Source organism: Trachemys scripta, chromosome 1 (assembly GCF_013100865.1).
Source record: "Trachemys scripta elegans isolate TJP31775 chromosome 1, CAS_Tse_1.0, whole genome shotgun sequence".
NCBI lineage: Eukaryota > Metazoa > Chordata > Testudines > Emydidae > Trachemys > Trachemys scripta.
Window position 1 is genome coordinate 279,625,153 of NC_048298.1, and position 25,659 is coordinate 279,650,811.

General features: G+C 41.3%; 1 protein-coding gene across 1 annotated transcript in view; it reads left to right on the top strand.

Moving 5' to 3' along the window:
* The window catches only part of DIAPH3 (diaphanous related formin 3), a gene marked incomplete in the record, with an annotated part of 517,573 nt that overhangs the window by 297,183 nt on the left and 194,731 nt on the right, over positions 1-25,659 (top strand). Inside the window, 2 exon segments of the mRNA XM_034758385.1 lie at positions 5,197-5,436; positions 15,513-15,642. Of these exon segments, the coding sequence (XP_034614276.1) occupies positions 5,197-5,436; positions 15,513-15,642 (370 nt within the window).

Below are 25,659 nucleotides of genomic sequence, written 5' to 3' on the forward strand. Positions count from 1 at the left end.
CTATACATATCTATAAATGGGGTTCTCAAATTATGGGGCATGCCTCCCTTGGGAGACCAGGGAGTGTGTCAAGGGACTCACAAGCTGTGTGCTTTCATTTTTTTAAGAGCTCTGGCTGTCCGCCCCGGTGGCTGGGGCTCGTGCAGAAGGGCCGTGTACATCTGGGAGGCAAGGATAAATGGGACAGCTGGAGTCCCAGCACCTGGGCTCAGGCTTTCCTTTCCCTTCCCCCCGATCCCTTACTGGGGGGGCAGCCTGGGCTTGGGTTCTCCTTCTTCCCCCCTTCCTGCACCAGGAGGCAGCCCGGGCTCAGGCTCTCCTTCCTCCTCCGCCCCCCCATTCCTCACCTGGAGGCAGCAGGGCTCCGGCTTTCAGCCCCGGGGTGGCAGCAGCAGTGCAGAAGTAAGGGTGGCAATCGGGCGCTAAGTCTGCTGTGAAAAGTGTTATTGACAAATATCGTTTTTCACATTGCCACCTTTATTTCTATGCAACTGCGGTGCAGCACTGCCTTCAGAGCTTGGTGGTGGTATATGTAGTTGTGTGTGTGGGAAGGAGGCCGTAACAGACACAAAGAAGAAGGATCCGATCAAATAAATTTGACAACCACTGGTCTAGACAATTGCCTTTAGATATTTTCATAAAGTAATTTAAGTTTTCTGAGAATCTGAGGTTCATTAAGTAATTTTGCATGCGTGGGTTCTACTGCATCTGGAGTTGTAACATCATTTAAAATGAATGGAGCTGACATATTGGTTTCTTAGTTCTGGTGATTTGATAGTACTCCATTCTATTGCTTCCTGAGTCAAGATGAATAATATAAAAATATGTGGCTAATTTAAATGGAATTTTTGTTTTAAATCTTTGAGCTAAAAGGAAGACAGTTTATTTTGAAATCACTGGAAAATTTCTGATTTATCTAGGCTTACTCTAGGTTTGATAGAAAAGTTCCATTTAAACTTGCATTGTACTTCTAACACATCTGGTTTGAATCACATTTCAGTTGAAAAGTTTAATTGAAATGAACAGAAATTTTGTATCCTGTTCAGATTGATAACAGAAAAATAATTTATTCAAAATCTAAAAGAACACTAAAATAACCATTTATTAGAGCTCAAACCAATAAAAAATATGGGGATTACTATTTAAGGATCAGAATCTTATCAGTGGAGATCTTCCCTAATTTTTTTTTTTTTTTTTTTTTTTGGTAATATTGTGACTGGATATTGAGCCAATGCTCAACTGAGAGTTTCAGTAGTTGTATGAGTTTGAAACAAAATCTTAAAATTATTTTGTGCAGTTGTTTGTGTTAGTTTGAAGCATCTTGTACTCCAGGCCAGCATAGATAATGACTTCAAATTTTACTGCCCCTGTTGCTGGTAGTTAAAGAGTGGAAACATTTGAATATAGAGAGGCTAGTCATTGTTATGAACACGAGCTGAAGGAGGCTGTTCCAAGCATAGGAGTTGGTATGGAAGAAAGCATGAAAATTGCATTGGGAGGAGCAAACCAGTGAGGCAATTACTTACCATAGGTGGAGTGGAGAGGAGTTTGGGGGAACATCATAAGTAGGGAGGGACAGAGTTATGTAGAAACATGGGCAGAAAGTTTTTACTTGATGCAGTGGACTAGAGGGAGGCAGGGTTTATGTTGTCAGATCAGGCAAAGTGGATATCTTAGGGCATGGCTACACTTGCAGATGTAGAGCACTTTGAGTTAAACCAGCCTTCGTAGAGCGCAGGAGGGAAACCGCTGCAGTCTGTCCACACTGACATCTTCAAGCACACTGGCGTGGCCACATTTGCGGCACTTGCAGCGGCATTGGGAGCGGTGTATTATGGGCAGCTATCCCAGCAGGCAAGTGACTGCAGCGTTCTTTTCAAGTGTGTGTGTGTGGGGGCGGGAGTGTGACAAGGAGTGTGTTGTGCGTATGTGTGTATGGGGGGAGAGAGTGGGTTTTTGGGGGGCTGAGAGCACGTCAGCACGCTGTCTTGTAAGTTCAGACAGCAGCAGACCTCCCCCTCACCTCTCTCTCTCTCACTCACACACAGCATTCCACACTAATGGTTCCTTTGTCTCGGAGCAGATAAGCAGCCCGCTGTCAGAAGATGAGCTTTCAAAGGGCATATCCGCGTTCCGACAGTGATTCAAAACAATGACAAGAGTGGCCACTTGACTTAAGGGGATTATGGAACGTTTCTGGAGGCTGATCAGAGTGCAGTAATGCAACACCTCATCCACACTGACGCCTGGGCGTTATAGCCAAGGTGCAGCAAACGTTATTTCTCTTGCCATGGTGGAGTACCAGGATTTCTCTAGCTGCAGAGTCAGAGCACTCTATGTGTGGATGAGATGTGAGCTAAGGTGCCCGGGGCTGCTTTAATGCATACTAACTTGCAAGTGTAGCCAAGCCCTTAGTGGCTAGGTTTTGTCTGGCTAGAAGGGAGGCAGCGTAGGTGTCAGGAATCCCTTACTGGTTGAGGTTACAAGTAATCAAAACTTGAGATATTGAGGGGCTCGACTAGAATTTTACCTTGAATATCAGAGAGGAAATATTGGACTCCAGAAATATTAAACAGGAAGAAGTAACAGAATTTGGATATGACTCAGATGTGTGGGTTCAGAGAAAAGAAGGGTTTAAAGATGATCCCATATAGGGTGGAGAGTGGCCCATGGGACTGCTTCCAACCTGAGACCTAAACACAACTTATTTTGGGGGATGAGCCGCCTCCTGGAAGCCATAACTATTCTACCAAAGGGAGTTGGAGGGTGAAGCATCTAGCCCAGAGCCTTCATAGTCCCTACTGAAATATTTCTGGAACTTGACATTTCGGTGATTTATTCCTGGACATTTGCAATGGCCTTTGTCAGGGTTCGGACTGGACAAGGACGAAGCAAACAGACCTTCAGGCACCATGTGAGTCAGGAATTGTTCTCTGTTGGACGTGCTTTGCCTAAGAGACTTTGCCAGCTGACTGTCTGTAAGGCAGCTTTGTTCGATGGTGTTGGTTGTGAATAGCAGGGCCACGAAATTGGAGCAGAAAGGAAGGGAGAATAGATAAATCAGGATATGAGACATAATGGAAATACCTCCTTGGAGGTATCTCACTGACCTCAATGGGGTTTGACCAGGTTGGAAAATTGCAACATAACTTTAAAATCCCTCATCCTGTACAGCATGAAGAAAGCAAAGTGTTGTGTATACTATACAGCTGTTAGTGTTTTCTAAGGAGAATACTCTGTCTAATTATATTGCACCCATCACTGTGGTGTTTGTACATATACTGAATTATGTAAGCCAATTCTATATTTGTGTTCCATGTTTAAGATGTTTTCCAAATTACTTGGGTTTTTTACAAGTTACATTAAGCATTGACAGAAACAAACATTTAAATATTTGTCCTGAAAAATGAATGCTGCTTTTTATTGTATCTTGAGCTATACACATATATGTGAGCTGCTTTTTATTTCTTTGCAACTACTGTGTGTGCCCATCAGACCAAATCAATTCGCTACACCCAATATTTTGTTGTCATGGTATTTATCCAAAAGATATTCTGTGAGGTATCATGTTAAAACTAATGACACACTGGTTGTTAATATCACTATAAAATGCATGTGTTAATGTGTGTGAAGTTATCAGTTCCCTCTTTGTGATGTTACTACAATATGTTTAAAACCAGTCAGCCTAGCCTAGATACACGTGGTAAACAGGTTTGTCTTGGACAGTGGAATGTGGGTTCCCCCCCAGTTTACAGATTAGCAGTAAACAAAGCCTTCAAGATAAGAAAGCTAGGGGTTATCCTGATCCTGATCTTGAGACACAGAAAATTATCACGGCTCCTGCACCCCAGAGACACCCAGGAGACTGAATCCCCAGGAGGCCTTCATGACTTGTAAGAGAAGAACCAACCCTTTGGGGATATAAGGAACAGAGACACTCCATCTTTTACCTTTCACCTTAGGAGACAAAGGAACCAAGCAATTTAATTGCTGTGATGGATCCTGGCCAGTAAAAGTTGAAAAGGAGACTGTGAATGAGAGAACAAAGTTTGCATCTTGGTAGATTAAGTTTTAGTCTTTTAGATGCATATTTTGTTGTTGTTGTAACCATTCCTATATCCCTTTTACTTGGTATCACTTCATCCATTTTCTTTTGTTAATAAACTTGATTTACTTTCATTATAAATCACCATTGTAAAGCATCAGTATAAGTTCAGTAATGTGTGTGTGTCTAGAAAGCTAACCGGTTGGAGTGTTTACTGTCTTTGTAGAGGCAGCAAACTTAACACTTTCTCTATAAGGGTCCAGTGAGAGGCACTGGTCCTATGAAAGCCACTTGTCTTGTTTTATATTGGACAGTCCTTTTTTTGTTTTGATTTGTCCCCCATCTGGTACTGGGACATGGTTTTGTCCAGTATCAGACAGCAGATGCCATTTTGAACAGTCTGCTGCTCCGCTCCCACTGGTGTGATCTGCTTGTGCAGTAAGGCCAGTGGAGGGGGGGCAGAGTACTCTTCAAAATGGCATCCCCTTTGCGAAGTGACCTCTCACTCACAGCATGTACGAGGTCATGCAGGTGGGGGCACGCCCACTCCATTCCCACAAGTGTAAGAATGTCTGGTATTTTGGGAACTTGAGTGGCCACCCTAGACTAGTCCCTGCAATAGGACAAGTTTGGGGCTGAAATGGTTATAAGGTCAGACTGGAAGGACCAGACTGGAATGAGTAACCAGCTTGGGTAAAGCTGGATGAAGCTTGAGGGCTTGCTGGCAGGATATTGGGGTCAGAGCTCTGAACCCAGCTGCATGGTCACAAGGCTCCCAGGGACACCCAAGTAGGTGGTGACCAAACCCCTTACTGGTCTGGGTAAACCCCCAAACTTCCCACTGGATCATAAACTTGGATTAGTTTTACAGGATTTAATGTACAAATTGGCAAATTTGATATAGGACAAAACTGTATCTTTTATTGCTTATACATACTGGTTGTTAAGATGGGGAAAAACAGGTTTTATTAGCAACCACAAGCCGGGATTTCAATTGCAGTCCCTCTTTCATTCATCCGTTTTGCTATATAGTTATACATTGCTTTTTCAAGCCTGTCACACCAATAAATCATCCCAGATTATATGCATTTGTTCAGTATGAAAGTATAGCATGAATTTTAAAGGAAATCTTCTATTTTCTTTTCAATCAGATGAGCAATGTGAAGAGACTACAGACACGGCTCAGTGCTATTCTCTTTAAGCTTCAGTTTGAGGAACAGGTGAACAACATCAAACCTGACATCATGGCTGTCAGTGCTGCCTGTGAAGAGATAAAGAAGAGCAAAAGCTTTAGCAAGTTGCTGGAACTAGTGTTGCTAATAGGAAACTACATGAATGCAGGTTCTCGGAATGCACAGACCTTTGGATTTAACCTCAGCTCTCTATGTAAAGTGAGTTTAAAATATTACGCATGCTGAGTTCTTATAATGCATTCACTTTTTTCTTGTCATTATGACACTGCTTAAATCCCTTGTTTGAATCCTCCCTCCCCAATAATTAGATTTTTAAACTTTTGTTCTTTTATACCTTTCAGTTCATATAGACCATTTCTAGAAGTACTTGGTAGTCTGAGTTAAACATAACTAATCTATTTTACATCAGATATAAGATAGAATTACATCTGTTGAGATTGATTTGCATTTTAAGAAGTTTGTTTCTATTTTTGTCAGAGTGAAACAGACTGAATAAAATTACATATTGTATGGGTCATATTACTGTCATTGTATTAACATTATAATCTTGTCTGAAGTGTGAATATTTTTGAAGTTTATTGTATTCTGAGGTATTTTACTTATTATAATTATGAAACATTTATTTTTGCATATGTTTTCAATATGAAACTTCTCCTTTATGGAAGTTGTTCTTTGGGTTATTTAGGCAGTTTCATCACTTGTCCATTATTATTTATTTATAAAATGCCCACCCACCCCCCCATGCCCCCCAAAAACAACAACCCTTCAAGGTACTTTTAAGGACAAATATGTGCCCTACCCCCAAAGCATTTATAGTACAGATTAGTTTCTATCACAATTACTTGCTTTCTAAACCTGATTACTCCCAGGGTAATTCATTCTGTTCATACTCCCTCTGTGATGTCACTGCAAAGTCTACGAAAGAGGCTGCAAAACACTTTATATCCTTCATGGAGAAAGAAAACTATTTTTTATGATAAAAAAATGGTTTGTTATATCTTCCTTACCTTTCTAAGCTTCACTCTGGTATTTAACATGATACATCTCAAAAATATGTTGTTTTCTTCCCTTAGATTTGCTAGCAGGATGTTGGGGTCAGAAATCTGACTGCAGCTGATAACTTGGCTTTTCAGTATTATTCCTGCTACTTGTGATGCTGAATCAGACCTCTTAAAGGCAGTCCTTCTTTGATAGTAGGCTCTGTTACTAGGAAGATACATTTGGGCCTCTCTCTCTCTCGCTTGTCTTTCTTTGCTTCCAGTGTTTCTTCCATGTTCTCTTCTCTTGCACACTTTTTAAATCACCCATTGCTAATCTCTCTTAAGGCCTTGTCTACATTGGAATATTATTTTTTATTGTTTTAAAATACATACTAATTGACAAGTTGTTAAATGTGGAGTGTAGATAAGCATGTTAGCATAGTGTCATCTAGTCATTGTTAACACCAGTGTGTCAGCAATGTCAAACTTGGTACCTCTACACTAAGACTTAAGTGATGTTTAACATTGTGTTGGTTAGCACAGTGTAATTTTCCATTGTATACAAGGCCTAAGACATTCACATCCATTTCATTTAATTACTGTTCCTCCTCTGATCCTTTGTTCCTTTTTGCATTACTGATGTTTAATAGTTCCTAATAGTTATTTGTGTCTAATCCTGGCAGTGTTTTTCACATTTTATATGAATATAACTTACTATTGATTTCCAAAGTTCACCATTCTGTTGTGGAGTGAATTAGTTGATGTTTGAGTGCTGATTTCCCAGGAATTATTCTGCAGCCTGAAATGAACCTTCGTTTAAACTATCCCAAAATTACAGTGCAACTCCATCCACATTATAGCTTAATTACCAATTTCCCTGTAGCTTAGTTCATGTAAGGACTTTCATTATAACCCACTGGTCTCACGTGAACTCTTTCATCTACTTGTTTGTTTTACTGAAGAGGAAACTGCTCAGATGATTCTAGAGCCCAGAAGAAGGTGGAAGATCTTGAGACTGATGGAGCTTTGCTGAAGAGAATCTGGACTTTATGATTGAGATCTCCAGAGGCCTAAATGTCCAGACAAGCAGGAGACTCGGTAGTGGAGAAAAAGTCTGTTAGGAGAATGTTCTACCCAGGAAATGAGATACAAGTGCTTTCCCATGGATCCTAATATATTATAAACAACATTAAAAAGCTTATAGTTGATGGGAAGCTCCTTATTCCTGAGGTATTATATATCCCAAATACAGAATCCCTAAGGATTATTTGGAATATCATGGTACAGTGCGCAGGACAGAACCTGCAGTCACCCTAGAGTTTGAAAAGAACTCTGCTTCTTAGTAGCATTTAAGGAAGCCAATGAGAGAAACCTGGAGTCGCCTGATAAAATAGCCATGCACTCCTCCTTGCCAACTACATCGTAGTCAGGTCTGCCTTTTCTGATTATTCCAAGATCTTAAGGATTTGGGTGTTAAACACAATAGAGAATCCACATGATGACAGATATTTTTTGTGAAATGCAGTCTGAGACTACCTTTCCCTGTCATCCTCACTGGTGACCAACACTAGAGGCAAAAAGACAGTATGGTTTAGGTGGGCTTAGGAATATGATGTGTCAACCAAGCAGGAACTAACTGCCATATCCTTCAAAAGTCAGTATGTGTTTGGGGGCCTCTGGATGAAGTATTCTATACATCAAAAATCCCATAAATCTTGTCTTTAAACTTTTCCTCCTAGTTGGGAGAGTTTAATTGATAAGGTGCACAGACAGTTTTTAATTTTTCTTTAATCTGAATAAAAAACCCAAACTGGAGAAGAAAAATAAAACAAAAAAAAAATGTATGGTTCTAAAAACATTTATATTGGTTTTATATAAAGTTTTCTAAACCAGACACGTCTCAAGTTTTTTAATATTAAATCATGTGAGGCATTCATCTACATTAAGTAAAATAAACTTTCCGTACAAAAAAATTATTCTGATATTCAGTTTTGGTTTTGGAAAACCTGTCATATATCTGTGCTAAATTTGGTAAATTGTTTAAAACCTAAGTTGCTGCTGCTGCTATCTTAAACAGTCATGTTTCCACAATCATAGCTCTATTCGGCTGTTGTAATTCTACTATATATGGAAAGTATATATGATATATAAAAAATTCAGTTCTAGGATGATTTTAGCAACCAAAATCTTACAAATTGCTGGAGTATGAGATTAATGCTTTATTACATTTTGAAAATTGAGACTGCAAAAGATTTTAGAGCTTATTTACCCCTTCACATAACACAAGAACCAGGGGTTACCCAATGAAATTAATAGGCAGGAGGTTTAAAACAAACAAATGTACTTGTTAACGCAGTGCACAGTCAACCTGTAGAACTCTGCAAGAGGATTTTGTGAAGGCCAAAACTAACTAAGTTCAAAAAAGAATTGGATAAATTCACGAATAATAGGTCCATCAATGCCTATTAGCCAAGATGGTCAGAGATGCAGTCCCATGCTCTGGTTATCCCTAGGCCTCTGACTGCCAAATACTGGCACAGGATGACGGGAATAGATCACTTGATGATTGCCCTGTTCTTTTCATTCCTTTTGAAGCATCTGGCATTCACCGCTGTCAGAAGATACTGGGCTAGATGGACCATTGATGTAACCCAGTATGGCCATTCTTAAGTTCTTATGTTCTGGTGAAAGGAATTGGTTTGGAAAATACCGATTGGAATAGCAGAGAGCTCAGGTTACACCACTGTAGGCTTTCTGCAATTTATGAAGAAGCAGGAAAACTAGACATTCAGGAGCATCTGCTGCAGAGGCTCACAAACCTAGCAACGCAAACTATGCTGCCAGCAACTCCCAGCCCTTTCCTGATATATCTGCGGCCAGGAAATGACTTAAAGGCTCACCCTGATCACTTTTTAAATGATTTAGTTACTTCTTTCTAGTGGGAGAATGAATCCTGGGCTATCTGAATTCTCTTTCCCTTTTTTCTGATTAAAGAGAACAAGTTGTGTATTGGGGTCTGAATGAGTATGCTGCTTCAGATTACAAGGTCCTGGCTGCTATTTTGAATTTATTGGGGCTCTCTGAGGATAAATATCAACTGAGGTTCAAAAATTATAAGTATTCTACAGGTCTGTGGCCTCACACCTTACTCAGCACCTGACACTGGTAATTTGTTGGCTTGTTCCCAACAACCCAACAATAGGGTCATACTGATAATGGACAGTGCTTGGAAAGTGTGCCTGGGTATAAGGCCAAGCAGGTCTCAAACCCAGGCCTGCAGAGCAGCCAGGCAACAAACCCTTCCTTGCTGCCATCCAGTGACGAGACTAACCAGATCGCACTCCACTACCCACAACCTTCTGCAGACACAGACCACAGAAGTCCAGCCTCAAGGGGTGCAACAAGCAGCAGCCTCCTGGCTCGTGATTGGCTCCCTGACCTATATAAACCATGAAGTGTCCAGGCAACAGTGCCAATCTCCTGTAGCTTCCACAACCATTCCTATTCTTGAACTCCTGGATTTGACCTTGGCTTGATTTGGACCTTTCCTCCTGATCTCGACCCTGAAACCTGACTTAGACTCTGATCCTTGGTATCGACCCGGCCTGGAACTTGATTACAAATTCTTCCGCTACTCTCGGCCTCAGGACACCTCTGCTACTTTCAGCTTCAGGTGTGCCCCTGCTCTCTGACCCTTGGTCCCAACTACCCTTGTCAGAATCCTTGATACTGAGAAAATATAGACTTGGGTGGATCAGTGATCCATACTGTCAGAGACTATGACAATTAATAACTAGCACAAGGCTGAGCCAAAAGAAAAATCAACACAGCTACTGATGCAGTATATAATGAAGAGTCAATCAGTTTGTCAGGTTAAAGAGTAGTTACAAAGACTGTCACTGTTGTACATGAGAGCATAATTTAAAAGTACTGTTTCTTTGAGGAATATGACTCTGTGGAGATCTGCAGCCTTACTGAAGCCACCAGCATACACATGAGCTCATGTAGGATAAGCAGCCATACACAAAACCCTAGAGCCATATTGCCTCCCCCTTCCCCTCACCGCCCCCCCCCCATAAAATATGGATGTTCATATAACATAAAACAATTTCCATATTCTGTCTACTTGGTGGGACCTTTCTTTGTTATTCAAGGCCTGAGATGCTCTGCACCAGTTCATGCTTGGAATCAGAAACTATCAGAGATATGAATCCCTCAAGATCAAGGAGATTTAGATTTTCACCCCCTCCTTCATCGGAGAGAGATTCCCCCTCTTGATTTAGACACTCATTTAAAAAAAATAGGTCTAGAGAGACAGATCACCATAGGGCTCTTCTCATTGGCTTCCAAGGCCACATGGATACCCACTTTGAGCCACTTGGGCATCCTGTGGCATCCCACACTCAACTTGCTCTTTTTCTCCCAGTCATGCCAGAACAAGATCACCAGCTCCGCTGCCAGCTAAGGAAACACCTTTAACAATCTCTCAGACTGAGCAGGTACCTATACTCATCCTCTTGGCTGAGTCTGCTATTGAATTTGGCCCACTGAAGAATACCCTACAATAAAAGGAGACTTTACTTCCTCACAATACATCTTCATTGCCAAATGTAACTCTTATGCCTGAGTCATTTTCCTCCATTCCTGATTACTTCAGGCCCATCAAGAGTATATGAGGATAGTAGCATCCTCACTAAGAGTTCAGCCAGCGCTATTGCAAAAGATTTCCTCACAAACTTGTAGACATATTCTCCAAACTCCAGTGCCTGCCAGAGTTGCTTTGCCTATTAATGAAGCATTGTTAGAAACAGCCAAGATATTTTGGCAGACTAAGACTTCTGACACCAACTGCTAAAACAACTGAGCAATGTTACCAAGTTCCCTCCCACGGATACGAACAATTCTTTTCCCACCCAATATCTGGCTCTCTGATCATTACTGCAGCTAATTAAGAATGATGGCAGGGTTGCTTCAAGGCTTCGCCAAAGGAAAAGGTGCCTAACAAGTTGGATTTGTATGGTAGGAAAATGTATTCACAGTATGAATACATCATTTGGGATTCCACATCTAAATTTACTGCTCAAATCAAGCTCCTTGATGATACTCAAGAGCAATTCAAAGCTGTGGTTCTCAGGAGGTCATCTTGTAGTGAGGATGTCCCGCCAAGCTGCTTTGATGTCGTGGACTCAAAGGGATGGCAGCAGCAGCCACTTGTGCAGGCCATTGTGGCTCCAGACTTCTGGAATTCCTTCAGAAGTGCATCAAATAATCAAGGATTTGCCAGTTGAAGGATCTGATCTCTTTCCAGATAAAAATGATGAGGTCTTGCGTTCCCTTAATGACTTTCAGGTTATACTTTACTCACTCATGTTTTATATGCTGAACCCAAGGAGGAAATCTAGCAGGCTATAACAGCAGCAGAGACAGTCATACTATCAACTAAGGTAGCTTCATGCCTCTAAGAGACAGCACAAGCCACATAGGAAGAGACCTCCTCTTTCTGCTGCTTCTGCTTTGTTCCTCACATTTCAGCAGCACCCACCTCAGGCTAAGCAGCCTATATGTCTGCTTCCCCAAGAGCAGCAGACCAGTTGTGCTTGATCTTCCTTGCCTCTCTCTCTGACCTACCCCCCACTTTTGGGGACAGATTCTCATTTCTTCAGTGTTAGAAGACCATAAACAGACCAGTGAATCCTAAGCAGTGTGGGGGGGTGTTTTAAGATACAGTTTCAATCTATGCCCTATCCCCATGCACCTTTCCCCTGTCCCTTTTCAGGGACCCATCTCACAAAGTCTGCATGCATGCAAGAGGTGCAAACTCTTCTGTGTCTCAGAGTTATAGAGGATGTTCCCAAAATTGGGGAGGACATTTTTTACTCCCAATACTTGCTCCATATTCAAGAGAAAAGGGGGTCTGAGGCTAATTCTAGACCTGTGGAAGCTAAAAACCTTCATCAAGATAATAAAATTTTGCATAGTTTCTGTGGCTTCTAGTCCTCCCTTAGATCCCAATGACTGGTATGCTGCTCTCGATTTACAGGATGCCTACTTTAATGTAGTGATCCATCCCATTCACAGAATATCTTGGTTTCACGGTAGTAGATCTCTGCTACCAATATACTTTTCCCTCCTTTGGTCAGTCATCTGCCTGAAGAGTATTTACAAAGTACCTGACAGAAGTGGTGGCTCACCTCAGAAGAATCAGCATGCAGGTATTCCCCTGTTTACATGACTAGTTGATCCTCAGCCATTCCAGTCAGCATGTAGAATATAGCATCCAGCAGATCTCCACTCACTATTTGCTCAACAAGACCTGATAATAAATAAGACAAATTGATTCTGTCCCCTGTTCAAAGAATCAAGTTCACTGGGGTGATCCTCAATTTGAAGGCTGCAACTGCTTACCTGCTCCAGTCTATCTTTTTCCTATGCAATAGTCTGCAATCCCACCCAAGGGCCACATGAGATCTTGTGTGTGGTTGGAACACATGGCATTCTATATGTATGTGACTTAGCATGCTGGACTTCACCAGAGATATATGGTTGAAGTATGTGTATCATCCAATCAAAACCCCTCTGGACTTGCTGATTTGCATACTTTCCAAGAGTCTGCCCTCATTAGGGAGAATTATTCTCTCATCCTCTTCTGTCAAAAACTTCCACTACAGATGTATCTGCCTCAGGGTGCGATTTGTATATATAGCAGTTTTGCAGATTCAAGCATTATGGACTGAACAGAAATAATCTCTGAAGATAACATTCTAGAGCTTCAAGCCATATACTGGACACATCCAAGGCTTCATAACTCACATCAGGAGTCAGATGATCTAAGTCCTGCCGGACAACCCAGAATAAGCAAGAATGGACTAAATCCAACCTAATGTATCAGGAAGCAATCAAGTTTTGGAATTTTTGCATCAGAAATGGAATCCTGCTTATGGTCTCTCATCTCACAGGGTTGCAGAAATTCTCTCAAACCATTTTAACAGAAGGTTCCTGGGAGATCACAAATGGTGGTTGGAAAAAAAAAAAACATTGTTAGGTTCATATTCCAGTCATAAAGGGATGCCAGCATAACCCTTTTTGCCAGAAGGTAGAACAGAACAGAAAGTGCCATCAGTTTTGTTCTAGAGGAAGTCACAGTCCAGGTTTCCCTCACGCATTCCTGTTACCATAAGGGTCAAATCTGATATGTTTCCACTCATTCCAAAAGTGATTCTGATGTTGAAACGTTTCAGAGTAACAGCCGTGTTAGTCTGTATCCGCAAAAAGAAGAACAGGAGTACTTGTGGCACCTTAGAGACTAACAAATTTATTAGAGCATAAGCTTTCGTGGACTACAGCCCACTTCTTCGGATGGGCTGTAGTCCACGAAAGCTTATGCTCTAATAAATTTGTTAGTCTCTAAGGTGCCACAAGTACTCCTGTTCTTCTTTTTGATGTTGAAACAAGACTATGGTTTTAGTAAAGGGAAATCATGCCTCACCAATCTACTAGAATTCTTTGAGGGGGTCAACAAGCATGTGGACCAAGGGGATCCAGTGGATATAGCTTACTTAGATTTTCAGAAAGCTTTTGACAAGGTCCCTCACCAAAGGCTCTTACGCAAAGGAAGCTACCACGGGATAAGAGGGATTGGTAACTGGTTAAAATGTAGGAAACAAAGCGTAGGTATAAATGGTCAGTTTTCAGAATGGAGAGAGGTAAATAGTGGTGTTCCCCAGGGGTCTGTTCTGGGACGAGTCCTATTCAATATATTAATAAATGATCTGGGAAAAGGGGTAAACAGTGAGGTGGCAAAATTTGCAGATGATACAAAATTACTAAAGATAGTTAAGACCCAGGCAGACTGCGAAGAGCTACAAAAGGATCTCTCAAAACTGGGTGACTGGGCAACAAAACGGCAGATGAAATTTAATGTTGATAAATGCAAAGTAATGCACATTGGAAAACATAATCCCAACTATACATATAAAATAATAGGGTCTAAATTAGCTGTTGCCACTCGAGAGAGATCTTCGAGTCATTTTGAGTAGTTCTCTGAAAACATCCACTCAATGTGCAGTGGCAGTCAAAAAAGCGAACAGAATACTGGGAATCATTAAGGAAGGGGTAGATAATAAGACAGAAAATATCATATTGCCTCTATATAAATCCATGGTACGCCAGATCTTGAATACTGTGTACAGATATGGTCGCCCCATCTCAAAAAAGATACATTGGAATTGGAAAAGGTTCAGAAAAGGGCAAAATGATTAGGGGTATGGAACGGCTTTCATATGAGGAGAGATTAATAAGACTGGGACTTTGCAGCTTGAAAAAGAGACGGCTAAAGTGAGATAAGATTGAGGTCTATAAAATCATGACTAGTGTAGATAAAGTAGATAAGTAAGTATTGTTTACTACTTCTCATAACACAAGAACTAGTGGTCACTAATTAATGAAATTAATGGGCAGCAGGTTTAAAACAAATAAAAGAAAGTATTTCTTTACACAACGCACAGTCAACCTGTGGAATTCCTTGCCAGAGGATTTTGTGAAGGCCAAGACCATAACAGAGTTCAAAAAAGAACTAGGTAAATTAATGGAGGATAGGTCCATCAATGGCTATTAGCCAGGATGGGCAGGAATGGTGTCCCTAGCCTCTGTTTGTCAAATGCTGGGAATGAGCAACAGGGGATGGGTCACTTGATGATTACCTGTTCCATTCATTCCCTTTGGGCCACCTGTCACTGGCCACTGTTGGAAGACAGGATACTGAGCTAGATGGACCTTTGGTCTGACCCAGTAGGGCCATTCTTATGTAAATAGCCAATGTGGAGCAGTATTTATATATATAATTGTTCAAGATTGGAAATGAATGTTTGTTATTGGAATCTCGTTCTTTTCATTTAAAAAAAAGTACAAACATCTTGGTAACTGCATACCATTCTTGTGCTTTAATATATTGCATCCTGTGTGTTTCTGAAGACATTTAAATACAGCTTAAGTTTTTTGAGCTTCATATTTCATAATTTAGCATACTCCTTTACTTTTCATTGAAAAAAACAAATATTTGGTAGATAAGTGTGAAACTGGTCAGTATTTAGAATCTACTTTAAATTTTAACCAACCAAAATAAATCAACAAAAACAGACAACCAATCATGTTAGGGTTTGCTTACATAACGCTCCATCAGTTTAACAGCTTGGCTCTTATCTTCATAACATTTACAGTTGTTAAAGTATGTTGAATGTAAGAATAATTCAAAGCATTCTTGTTTCCAATATATATATATATATTTTACTTCTCTAGTTAAAGGACACAAAGTCAGCAGATCAGAAAACAACTTTGCTCCATTTTCTGGTTGAAATATGTGAGGAGAAGTATCCTGATGTCCCAAATTTTATTGAAGATTTGCAGCATTTAGACAAAGCTAGTAAAGGTTTGTATTATTAAATGAAAATTTTAATTTTGATGTCACTTTAATGTCTGTAACTAACAATTTATATTTATTTTAATTTAACGCTAACATGAAATAGCACACTTAATAATCTGATGTATATACTATGTAGGTCAATCGGTTGAACTTTCAGATATATGCCTGCTACCTCTAATAATAAAATAGAAGATCTCTAAGAGAGTCCCCAAAACGGCTTCCAGCTTATACTCTATATGCATGGTACTAAAATAGATTTTTATTTTTTATTTTGTATGAATAGACCTCAAACTACTTTAATCTTTTGATCTTTTTATCATAAGAATCAACTGCAATTAAACAATACTTTTCCAAAATTAACACAGTAGTTCTGAAAAGTTTATCATGTAATCATTTTAATAAAAACAAAAACCATTAATCATAGAAATTTCCTCTTTTCTTTCCTTTCTATAAATTCTTCATGCAATAGTAGTACTGGAAGCCAGGGAAGATAAATTCCACTTTACCGCCTCATCGTACAGCATAGCATCTTGTACATCTCAATCTAAGCAGCAGAACACTTTTACATATAATATCTCAATTAAGAGTTCTTTCTATATATGAAGACATAGCATGACTAATTTAAACTTACTGGGCATAGAGTTAGACTCCTGCAGGAAGCACTGAGTAAAATAGTGATTGGCTACCAGACTGTCGCAGTTAATAATTTTTCTAGCTTACATAAATTTAGTGGGGACTATATTGCCTTGCACAGTGACACCTCTCATGGCTCATGTAACCTTTCCTGCCCCAGTCCCTAGATTCACACAGGGTTTTTTTGTTTGTTTGTTTGTTTTTTCCCCACTATTGGTGACATAGTGGTCACTCACATCCAAACTACGTTCACACAGATATCAATCTCTGTTCTCACTCATTTTTAATTTTCAGATTCAATTGGCATACATTACCACTACTTATGAATGTGGATGTATTTGTAGACGTTTTGTCTTACAAATGCTTTATACATTTATTAATGATGCTACTTTTAGTATTGAGTCCCTAGTAGCTGGAGGAATTATTAATTTATCCATGCTTTACTTTTGTGGATAAATAGTGATGTTGCATGTTCTTAAGGAAGCATCCATGTTTTCATCATAGGAATACTGTGGAGTATATTGTGGTGATATTTGTGGTATATTGTGCAATTACCTGGAATAGTTATTTTTATTATACTTTATCAGACTTGATTTATTGCCACATAAATAATGAATCTTGTATGATAAATACCATACAGACTGAGTGTAATGGATTACTATATGCCTATATGTATCTATATCAATCTGCAAGCTCCATTCTGTTTTGTGAATGCCATTTTGATTGCAGCCTGTGCAGTACCCTTCACTTTTGCAGCATAACCTCCATCCTGGGCTGGGACAAGAAATCCTTACACCCACCAGAAAGGCTAACAATGGGAAAGCCATCAAGAGTCCTCAACCTTAATGGTCTGCCATTCATATGGGTTCACTCTAGAACAATAGGCTGCAGTCCAGAGGAACTAGTTTTCCCAGTTTGGAATCCAGGGTGGATTGGCGGGTGTTCATACATTCATTTTTGGGAACTAATGGGTTGTCCTGAGTAATTACAGTACTTTTTATCTCCATAGGATCTCTCATGTTACATTCCAGTGGTGCTAATCTGCTATCTCTTAGTGTTCAGAGTACATGTACAGCTTCTGGGAGAGAGTGTCCAAAGTTTTCAAATAAGCGTGTCTATAATTAAGGTTCTAAAATTTTATTTGGGCCCCCAAATATAAATGATGTGATTTTTCAGAAGTGCTAAGCACCTGCACATCTTAATGAAGTCAGTGGGAACTGCAACTGTTTAGCACCTTTGAAAATTGGGCCACTTTTATTTAAGTGCCTAAATATGGTTTTAGGAGCCTAAGTAGTAGGCACTAGATTGGAAAGCTTTCACAAGTGAGTTTGAACTACATTGTCACCAATATGGTACGCAGTTCTATATTTTTAAAAATCAAATCCAGATGTTGGATTCTGCTTATTCCTTCCAATGCTGGTGGGCGTAGGGATGGATGAGGACTGACCTAGCTAAAATTAATCCAAGAAAGAAGGAAGTGATGCTGTAAACTGGGTGATGGTTGTGCCATATACAATGGGTGCTTGCCAAACTTTTGTCAATTAAGTCAACAGCATGGGAGTCCTCTTTGATTCATTACTGTATGACTCACCTCTTCAGTGTAGCATATCTCTATTAGGCTATTTTGCTAATGCTCCATACTTTGTGATGGATAGCTGTTTGTTTCTGGGTGTAATTCAACTTGTTGATTATGATCTTTAGTGCTTATGGCCTCTCAGGCTGGTTAAAACCTTCTTTTTTTTTTTTTAATTATTTCACATCTTTCTTGTATTGTGTTGCAAAGGCTGATGTTTGTTTTAAACACTCTCTGAACGGTGTAGGAGTGTTGATTTACAATTAATTTGACTGGCAAAGTCGTCTGATGGTGGTGTTCAGATGGTACTTAGTTACATGGTGACAGACTGAGTTTTGTGTGTTAGGAATACAAATTATAAGAGTGAGATTATACTATATATGCTGGTTACCCAGATTTTCAATCTGAATCTGTCTCAGCGGCCAGTTCATTTTTCCCCCTCCAGTTGCACCGAGATCACTACCTAGTAATTTTACATGGTTGGTGACTATTTCTCCCAGCCAATCAAATTCCTTTGCTAGTTGCTTTGCCCAGTGTTGTGCTCCCCCCCCCTCCGCCCCAGTTTTATTCCATTGCCATCTCTTAAAGCAGCGGTTCTCAAATGTCATGGCACCGTAGGGTGACCAGACAGCAAATGTGAAAAATCGGGACGGGGGTGGGGGGTAATAGGAGCCTATATAAGAAAAAGACCCAAAAATTGGGACTGTCCCTGTAAAATCGGGACTTCTGGTCACCCTATGGCACCGCGACCCCCTTCTGACAACAAAAATTACTTCATCACCCCAGAAGGAGGGACCGAAGCCTGAGCCCTGCTGCCCCAGGTGGGGTTGGGGAGATATTCAAAGACCGAGCTCCATCACCCCTGGCAGGATGGCCAAAGCCCAAGGGCTTCATCTCCAGGGAGGGGGCCTGTAACCTGAGCCCCGCCACACAAGGCTGGAGCCCTCGGGCTTCAGCTTCAGGCCCTGGTGGTGGGGCTCGGGCTTTGGCCCCAGTGTTGGGCCTTGGGCTTCAGCCCCGGGCCCCAAAAAATCTAAGCCAGCCCTGGCGACCTCTTCAGTCAGGCTTAATGAAGTCATAGAATCATGGGGCTGGAAGAGACCTCAGGAGATCATTTAATCCAACCCCCTGCTCAAAGTAGGCCCAATCCCTAGACTGATTTTTGCCCCAGATTCCTAAATGGCCCTCTCAAGGATTGAGCTCATAACCCTGGGTTTAGCAGGCAAATGCTCAAACCACTGAGCTATTAAAACAGGGTCGCAACCCGCTTGAAGTCGACCCAGAGTTTGAGAAACCGTGTCTTAAAAGAACAATAGTAGGTTTGTTCTCTCTCTCTTTCTTTATTTTTTTTCAAGGTAATATCAAGTTTAGTTTTATAAGTACATCCCAGATCATTGCGGAGTTTATAAGTATCATTCATCAAGCTATTAACCTAGTTTGGGAAGTTTTGGGAGCAGTAACCCTGTCTTTTTGTTATTGAATCCATGTGTGTTTTCATAGCACTGTATAAATCATAATGTTTTTCCTACACTGTGAATTAGACATTTTATAACAAAAAAGGCAAGTCATTTCTTTATTAAAGACTGAATGGAGATTTTTAGATTTATATTTTTAAATATTGCGTACAGAGAGTAGGTAGTGCAAGATATGTGCAGTGTTAATTTACTTGAGAGGATTTAGCTCCCTTTTCCATTATGTGTTGTTAAAAAAAATTCTGCTTTTGAAATACTGGAAGTCTGCTCAATGAGCAGCTACCATCTATAAATTAAAAATACTTTCTCTCTCTCTGGTCCTGGTTGTTAGGTACTCCGAGATCTGTAGGGGGAACATTCATTACAGCTTACTCATATGACAGTTTCCAAAGATCTACTTCATTAGAACTGTTGTTTTTCTGAAAGATAATGGCTTGCAACTTTGCTGTTAGTATTGCAGATAAAATCATTTTTTGTCATCATTGAACCTCTCAAAGTCATTGTAATATTTCCTTATGTCTTTTTAAAGATGCATACTATTTTTCTCAAGTTTTAATAAATTGACTTTGACCTACACAGATCTTGTTGGTTAAAGATTTATGAAATTTTATTTATTAATAAAGTAGACATGTTTATTAAACTATATGGACCTTGCAGACCACTGTACTCTTCCTCATTAAATTACAGTGAGATAATGAATAGAGCAGGGTGAATTTTTTTGGCTGCAACAATTTTTGGCAAAAAATTTGGATTTGTCAACACCAGAAACTTTTATGAGTTCATGTCTGTTTCACCAAATTATTTGTGTAGAGGGGAAAAAAAATCTAAAAAGTCTAAGCAATTTATTTTGACATTTTCAAAATGAAACATTTCATTTTTTTAATTCAGAATGTTTTCATTTCACCCTTCTTTCAATTTTATTTTTTTAAAGTTAAAAGAAATGCTCCAACTCAACAAAACATTTAGTTTTGAGTAGAACTAAATGTTTAATTTGACCTGAAATTAATGTATTCAATATTTCAGAACTACCAGCAAACCAAAAAATGAGCAGTTTTTTAACATGTATATTCAACAGTTACCCCAAATCTTCTTCTAATGGCTAATGCCTCCTGCTATCCCTACATGTGACTTAGCAATCTTCTCCCTTTTTCATTACTCTGTTCTGCTGCCCCAACTGTTCTCCCAGATGACTAGTTTCACACTGGACAGAAGGTCAATTCCTTGTGGGTTGGTTGCTACTCCATTCCTTTAGCACCGATAAATACTCCCATCTTCTCTATATGCATTAGGATATTTTTTCTATAGTAGTAAATCAATGTAAGTTTGTGCAACATATCCACTTAGGTTGTAGAAGAGGTGTAGCAAGAAAATCAACTTAAGACGTTAGATAACATTGGCCTTATTTCTTAAGGAATTATTAGACTCTTGCCAGAATAACTTCAGAAAAGGAGGATTACAAGGTAAGTAATATCCCCTTTTCCCTGTCTCACTCCCTTTCTCCTGTAAATCCAAGCACCAGGCATTGCCATGCACTGCTACAGGCTGGGGACCGACTGGCTAAGCAGCAGTTCTGCAGAAAAGGACCTTGGGATTACAGGGGATGAGAAGCTGGATATAAATCAGCAGTGTGCTCTTGTTACCAAGAAGGCTAATGGCATATTGGGCTGCATTAGTAGGAGCATTGCCAGCAGATTGAGGGAAGTAATTATTCCCCTCTATTCAGCACTGGTGAGGCCACATCTGGAGTATTGTGTCCAGTTTTGGTCCCCCACTACAAAAAGGATGTGGACAAATTGGAGAGAGTCCAGCAGAGGGCAATGAAAATGATCAGGGGCTGGGGCACATGACTTATGAGGGGAAGCTGAGGGAACTGGGCTTATTTAGTCTGACCAAGAGAAGAGTGAGGGGGGATTTGATAGCAGCCTTCAACTACCTGAAGGGGGGTTCCAAAGAGGATGGAGCTCAGCTGTTCTCAGTGGTGGCAGATGACAGAACAAAGAGTAATGATCTCAAGTTGCAGTGGGGGAATCTATGTTGGATATTAGTAGGTTACCATATTTTAATTTAAAAAAAGGAGGACACTCCACGGGGCCCCGCCCCTTCCCCAAAGTCCCCACGCCAACTCTGCCCCCTCCCCTGAATGCTCCCCCCCCCGCTTCTCCCCCTCCCCTGCTTCCCGCGAATCAAATGTTCGCGGGAAGCCTGAAACAGGGAGGCAGCAGGTGAGCTGGGGTGGGGGCGCGGTGCGGCCCCCCTGGCCGAGTGGCTCCCAGCGGCCGGCCCAGGCCAAGAGGCTCTGGCCCCGGCGTCTCCCGCTCGGCTCAGGCCCTGGGGTGCCGGCCCCCGGCCGAACGTCGCCAGCCCCGCACCTCCAGCCGAGCACCGCCCGCCCCTCCCTCCCTATTTTCCCGGACATGTCCGGCTTTTGGGGATTTCCTCCTAGACGGGGATTTGAGGCCCAAAAAGCCGGACATGTCTGGGAAAATCCAGGCGTATGGTAACCCTAGATATTAGGAAAAACTATTTCACTAGGAAGGTGGTGAAACACTGGAATGGGTTACCTAGGGAGGTGGTGGAATCTCCATCCTTAGAGGTTTTTAAGGCCTGGCTTGACCAAGTCCTGGCTGGGATGATTTAGTTGGTGTTGGTCCTGCTTTGAGCAGGGGGTTGCACTAGATGACGTTCTGAGGTCTCTTCCAACCCTGATCTTCTATGAGTCTATGATTGCTCCTTGTCAAGAAGATCCCATTCACCTGCTACAGAATTTGCAAGAGCCTCTAAACTCTTCTTGACCACACTCTCTTGAAGAGAGAAGGAGGAAGGGGGAAAGATCCAGGATAGAGGTTAGGAAATTTAAATGGCAGATGAATTTGTTTTTCATCTGTCTAGAATGGAACACCAATCTTTTTTCTTATTTGGTACTAGGAAATAATAAGAATAAACCCCACTATCCTAGAATTCCAGAGGTACTTTTCCCCACTGCTCCAAGATGTAGAACAAGAGTTCTGACGTTCCCCTGGTGTTATCTGGATCAGTAATCTGCTAGGTCACTCCAATCCTCTACACTGGGAGCCAGCCTTACCCTGCTCTGCTGTGAGAACCCCCACTCCCGGGTTGTTCCCGCACAGCCTCTCGCATGTAAGGTGCTCCCAGCTACGTGAGTGAGCACTTTTGGCCAGCCTCTGCTTGAATTGTACAACCGAATGACACTAGACAATATCTCTGGTCCCAGACAAAACCCTAGGAACCTCTATCTTGCAGTGTCCAGTTATGCCCACTGGATGCTGCAAGCTTGTGAGTTTGTAATTTAACAAAGAAATTGATATGTACCAGGCTTGTTATCCCAAGGGGAGTCTCTGACACACTTCAAACCAGACACACTACAAAGAAATTTATTAACTACGAAAGATTTTAAGTGATTATAAGGCAAAACACAAGAAGTCAAATTTGGTCAAATGAAATAAAATCAAAACACATTCTAAGCTGATCTTAATACTTGCAGTACCTTTACAAACTTAGATGCTTCTCACCACAGGCTGTATGGTTGCCCTTCAGCCAGGCTCTCCCCTTTGTCCAGCGCTTCAGTTGCTTGGTGGTGGTGGTCTGTAAATGGAGGTGGAAGAGAGAGAGCATGGCAAACATCCCTCCCTTTTCTTATGTTCTTTCTTCCCTCTTGGCTTTGCCCCCCGCTCCCTTCAGAGTCAGGTGAGCATTACCTCAACGTAGTCCCAAACTGACTTAGGGAAGGGGGGTGACTCACTCAAGAGTCCAACAGCTTCTTTGTTGCTGCCTAGGCCAGTGTCCTTTGTTCCTGTGAGGCTGGGCTGGGTTTGTCCCATACATGCCCTGATGAGGTGTGAACTGCCCGTCTCCTCCTGGAGAGTTTTGCCTGGACTTGTTTTAAGCCATGAGGACACATTTTCAGCCTCATAACTCTATACATGAAATTTTCACCTATAACGTTACTATAACAACTATGCTCAGTGCATCATGAGCCTTCCGAAGACACCCGGCATGACAAACATTGCATTGGATACCACACAATCATATTATAAGGATGAAATGGGGGGTGCAGGGTGTTCCACCAAGATGTAGAACAGAGTCTATCCCCTTTCTTAGCATTATCTCATGAGAGAGACCCCAGAAGAGTGATGAAAGAGGCTGGGGGTGAAGAGGCAGGAAAGAAATGGATAGAATATTTTGTTCAAGATCTCCAGGTCTGCAGACTCCTTCAACCGATCATGTTGTGCCATCAATCTAGATGTCCCGATTTTATAGGGACAGTCCCAATTTTGGGGTCTTTTTCTTATGTAGGCTCCTATTACCCCCCACCCGCGTCCCGATTTTTCACATTTGCTGTCTGGTCATCCTATGTCTATCATACTGGGATAGACTCTGTTCTGCATCTTGGTGTGCCATTCTTAAGTTAGGTTGTCAGGAGAGTGTCTCTACTGCAAACTAGGCCTCTTACCTCCCAGCATCAGCATCAAAGCTGCCTGAGCTGGCACTGAAGTGCTTGTCAGGAAGGCATTTCAATTCTGGGCCCTTTGGGAAATGCTACCTTGCAGAAAGACTTTATTAAGTTACATTGCAAATATCCTACCTATCCTAAGAACAATAATGTCATCTTTGCTTGATGATGCTGTCACTCCAACTGTTCCAACTCTAACTACAGGTTTTCCAGGAGCTCCCCAGATGAAACTCCTAACCCACACCTTGCAAATTCCAGTGGAAATAGTACAAGAGAAGTAACACAACTTCTTGTCATCCCTCATTCATTGGTACCTCGTAATTGGCAATGTCAATAATTAAAGGCAGATTGGAACCAGCATCAGACCTATGGTTGACCCCAGCATCAATAGTTCCCACTTCAAAGATGCCTAGGCGCTACCAAGACCCTTTGAAGGGGTTTGAGTATTTCTGTAATCATCGCGCTAGATCCCTGGTAGCTGCAGCTGTCCATGAAAGGCCTGAACAATAGGGACCAAAACAACAACATAGGATAAGAGACATTCAGAAAGAATCTATCCCTTTGGCTGTAAGGTCTATTCCTCAACTAGTTTACAGATGCATGATTCAGCTACCAAACTACCAATGCTCTTGGTTAAATATGACTTCCTGAACTGGAACAGAGCATCACTGTTTATCAAGAGACTCCCTCAGGCACATAGGGAAGAACTTAAGGCTTTGGTGGTTTGGGGGCAATTGGTAGCTTTCACCTCCCTACAAGCAGCCGTAGACACCTTGGACATGGCAGCACGTTCCATGGCAAACTTGATTGCTTTGCTCAGGGCATCCTGGTAGCGCTCACCAGGTATTCCAAAGAAAGTTCAAACAACAGTCAAGGACCTACCCTTGGAACTGTGATCTTTTCAATACCCATACTTGCTAGGCTCTGCATATATTAAAGGACTATTGAGCCACCTTATGCTCTGTGGGGATGAACACCCCCGGCCACCTAGAGAATACCACACCGACCTCAGAATTATCCCAGGCAGAGGCAATTCTACTACTACTACGGCCCACAAAGATAATCAGAGCCTCCAAGGAAGAGGCAGAAGTTCTAGAGAAGGCCCAGTGCCTCTTCCTCTTCCACACACCCTGCATTAACTTCTATCAGCAGGTGAGGCAGTGCTGTTGAGAGCCACATAGAACAGAAAGATCTATTTTCTTGTTTCCCCTTTTGGAATTTTGTTTTTGAGGCCCAGAACTGGATAACCTCAGTGGGGCCTGGAGATCTTGAACAAAGAATATTCTATCAATTTCTTTCCTATCCCCTCACCCTCTTCCATCGCTCTTCTGGGGCCTTTCTGATAAGATATTGCTAAGAAAGGGGGTAGACTTTATTCTGCATCTTGGAGCAGTGGGGAGAAGTACCTCTGTAGTTCTAGGGCAGCGCGGGGTTTACTCTTATTATTTTCTAGTTCCAAAGAAGAAAAGGGGTTGGTGTTCCATTCTATACAGTTGAATAACAAATTCATCTATCATTTCAATTTCATGATGCTTGATTCTAACCTCTATAATCCCTACCTTGGGTCTTCAAGACTGCTTGCAAAATGCCTATTTCCATATAGCAGTTCACTTGGGCCCTTGGAAGTACCTCAGACTTCTCATGGGAAAGTCTCATTATCAATACAGGTGCTTCCCTTCAGACACTCCACAGCTCAAAGTGTATTCATCAAGTTTCTGGTAGTCATGGCAGCTCACTAAATAGACAAGAGTTACAGATTTATCCATATCTCAGTAACTGGCCTCTTCACGGATGGTTGCTTTGATAAGTAAACAATCCTCTACAAATAAACTTTGGAGCTTTTCACTGCTCTAGGTCTCAGAGCCAACAGACAA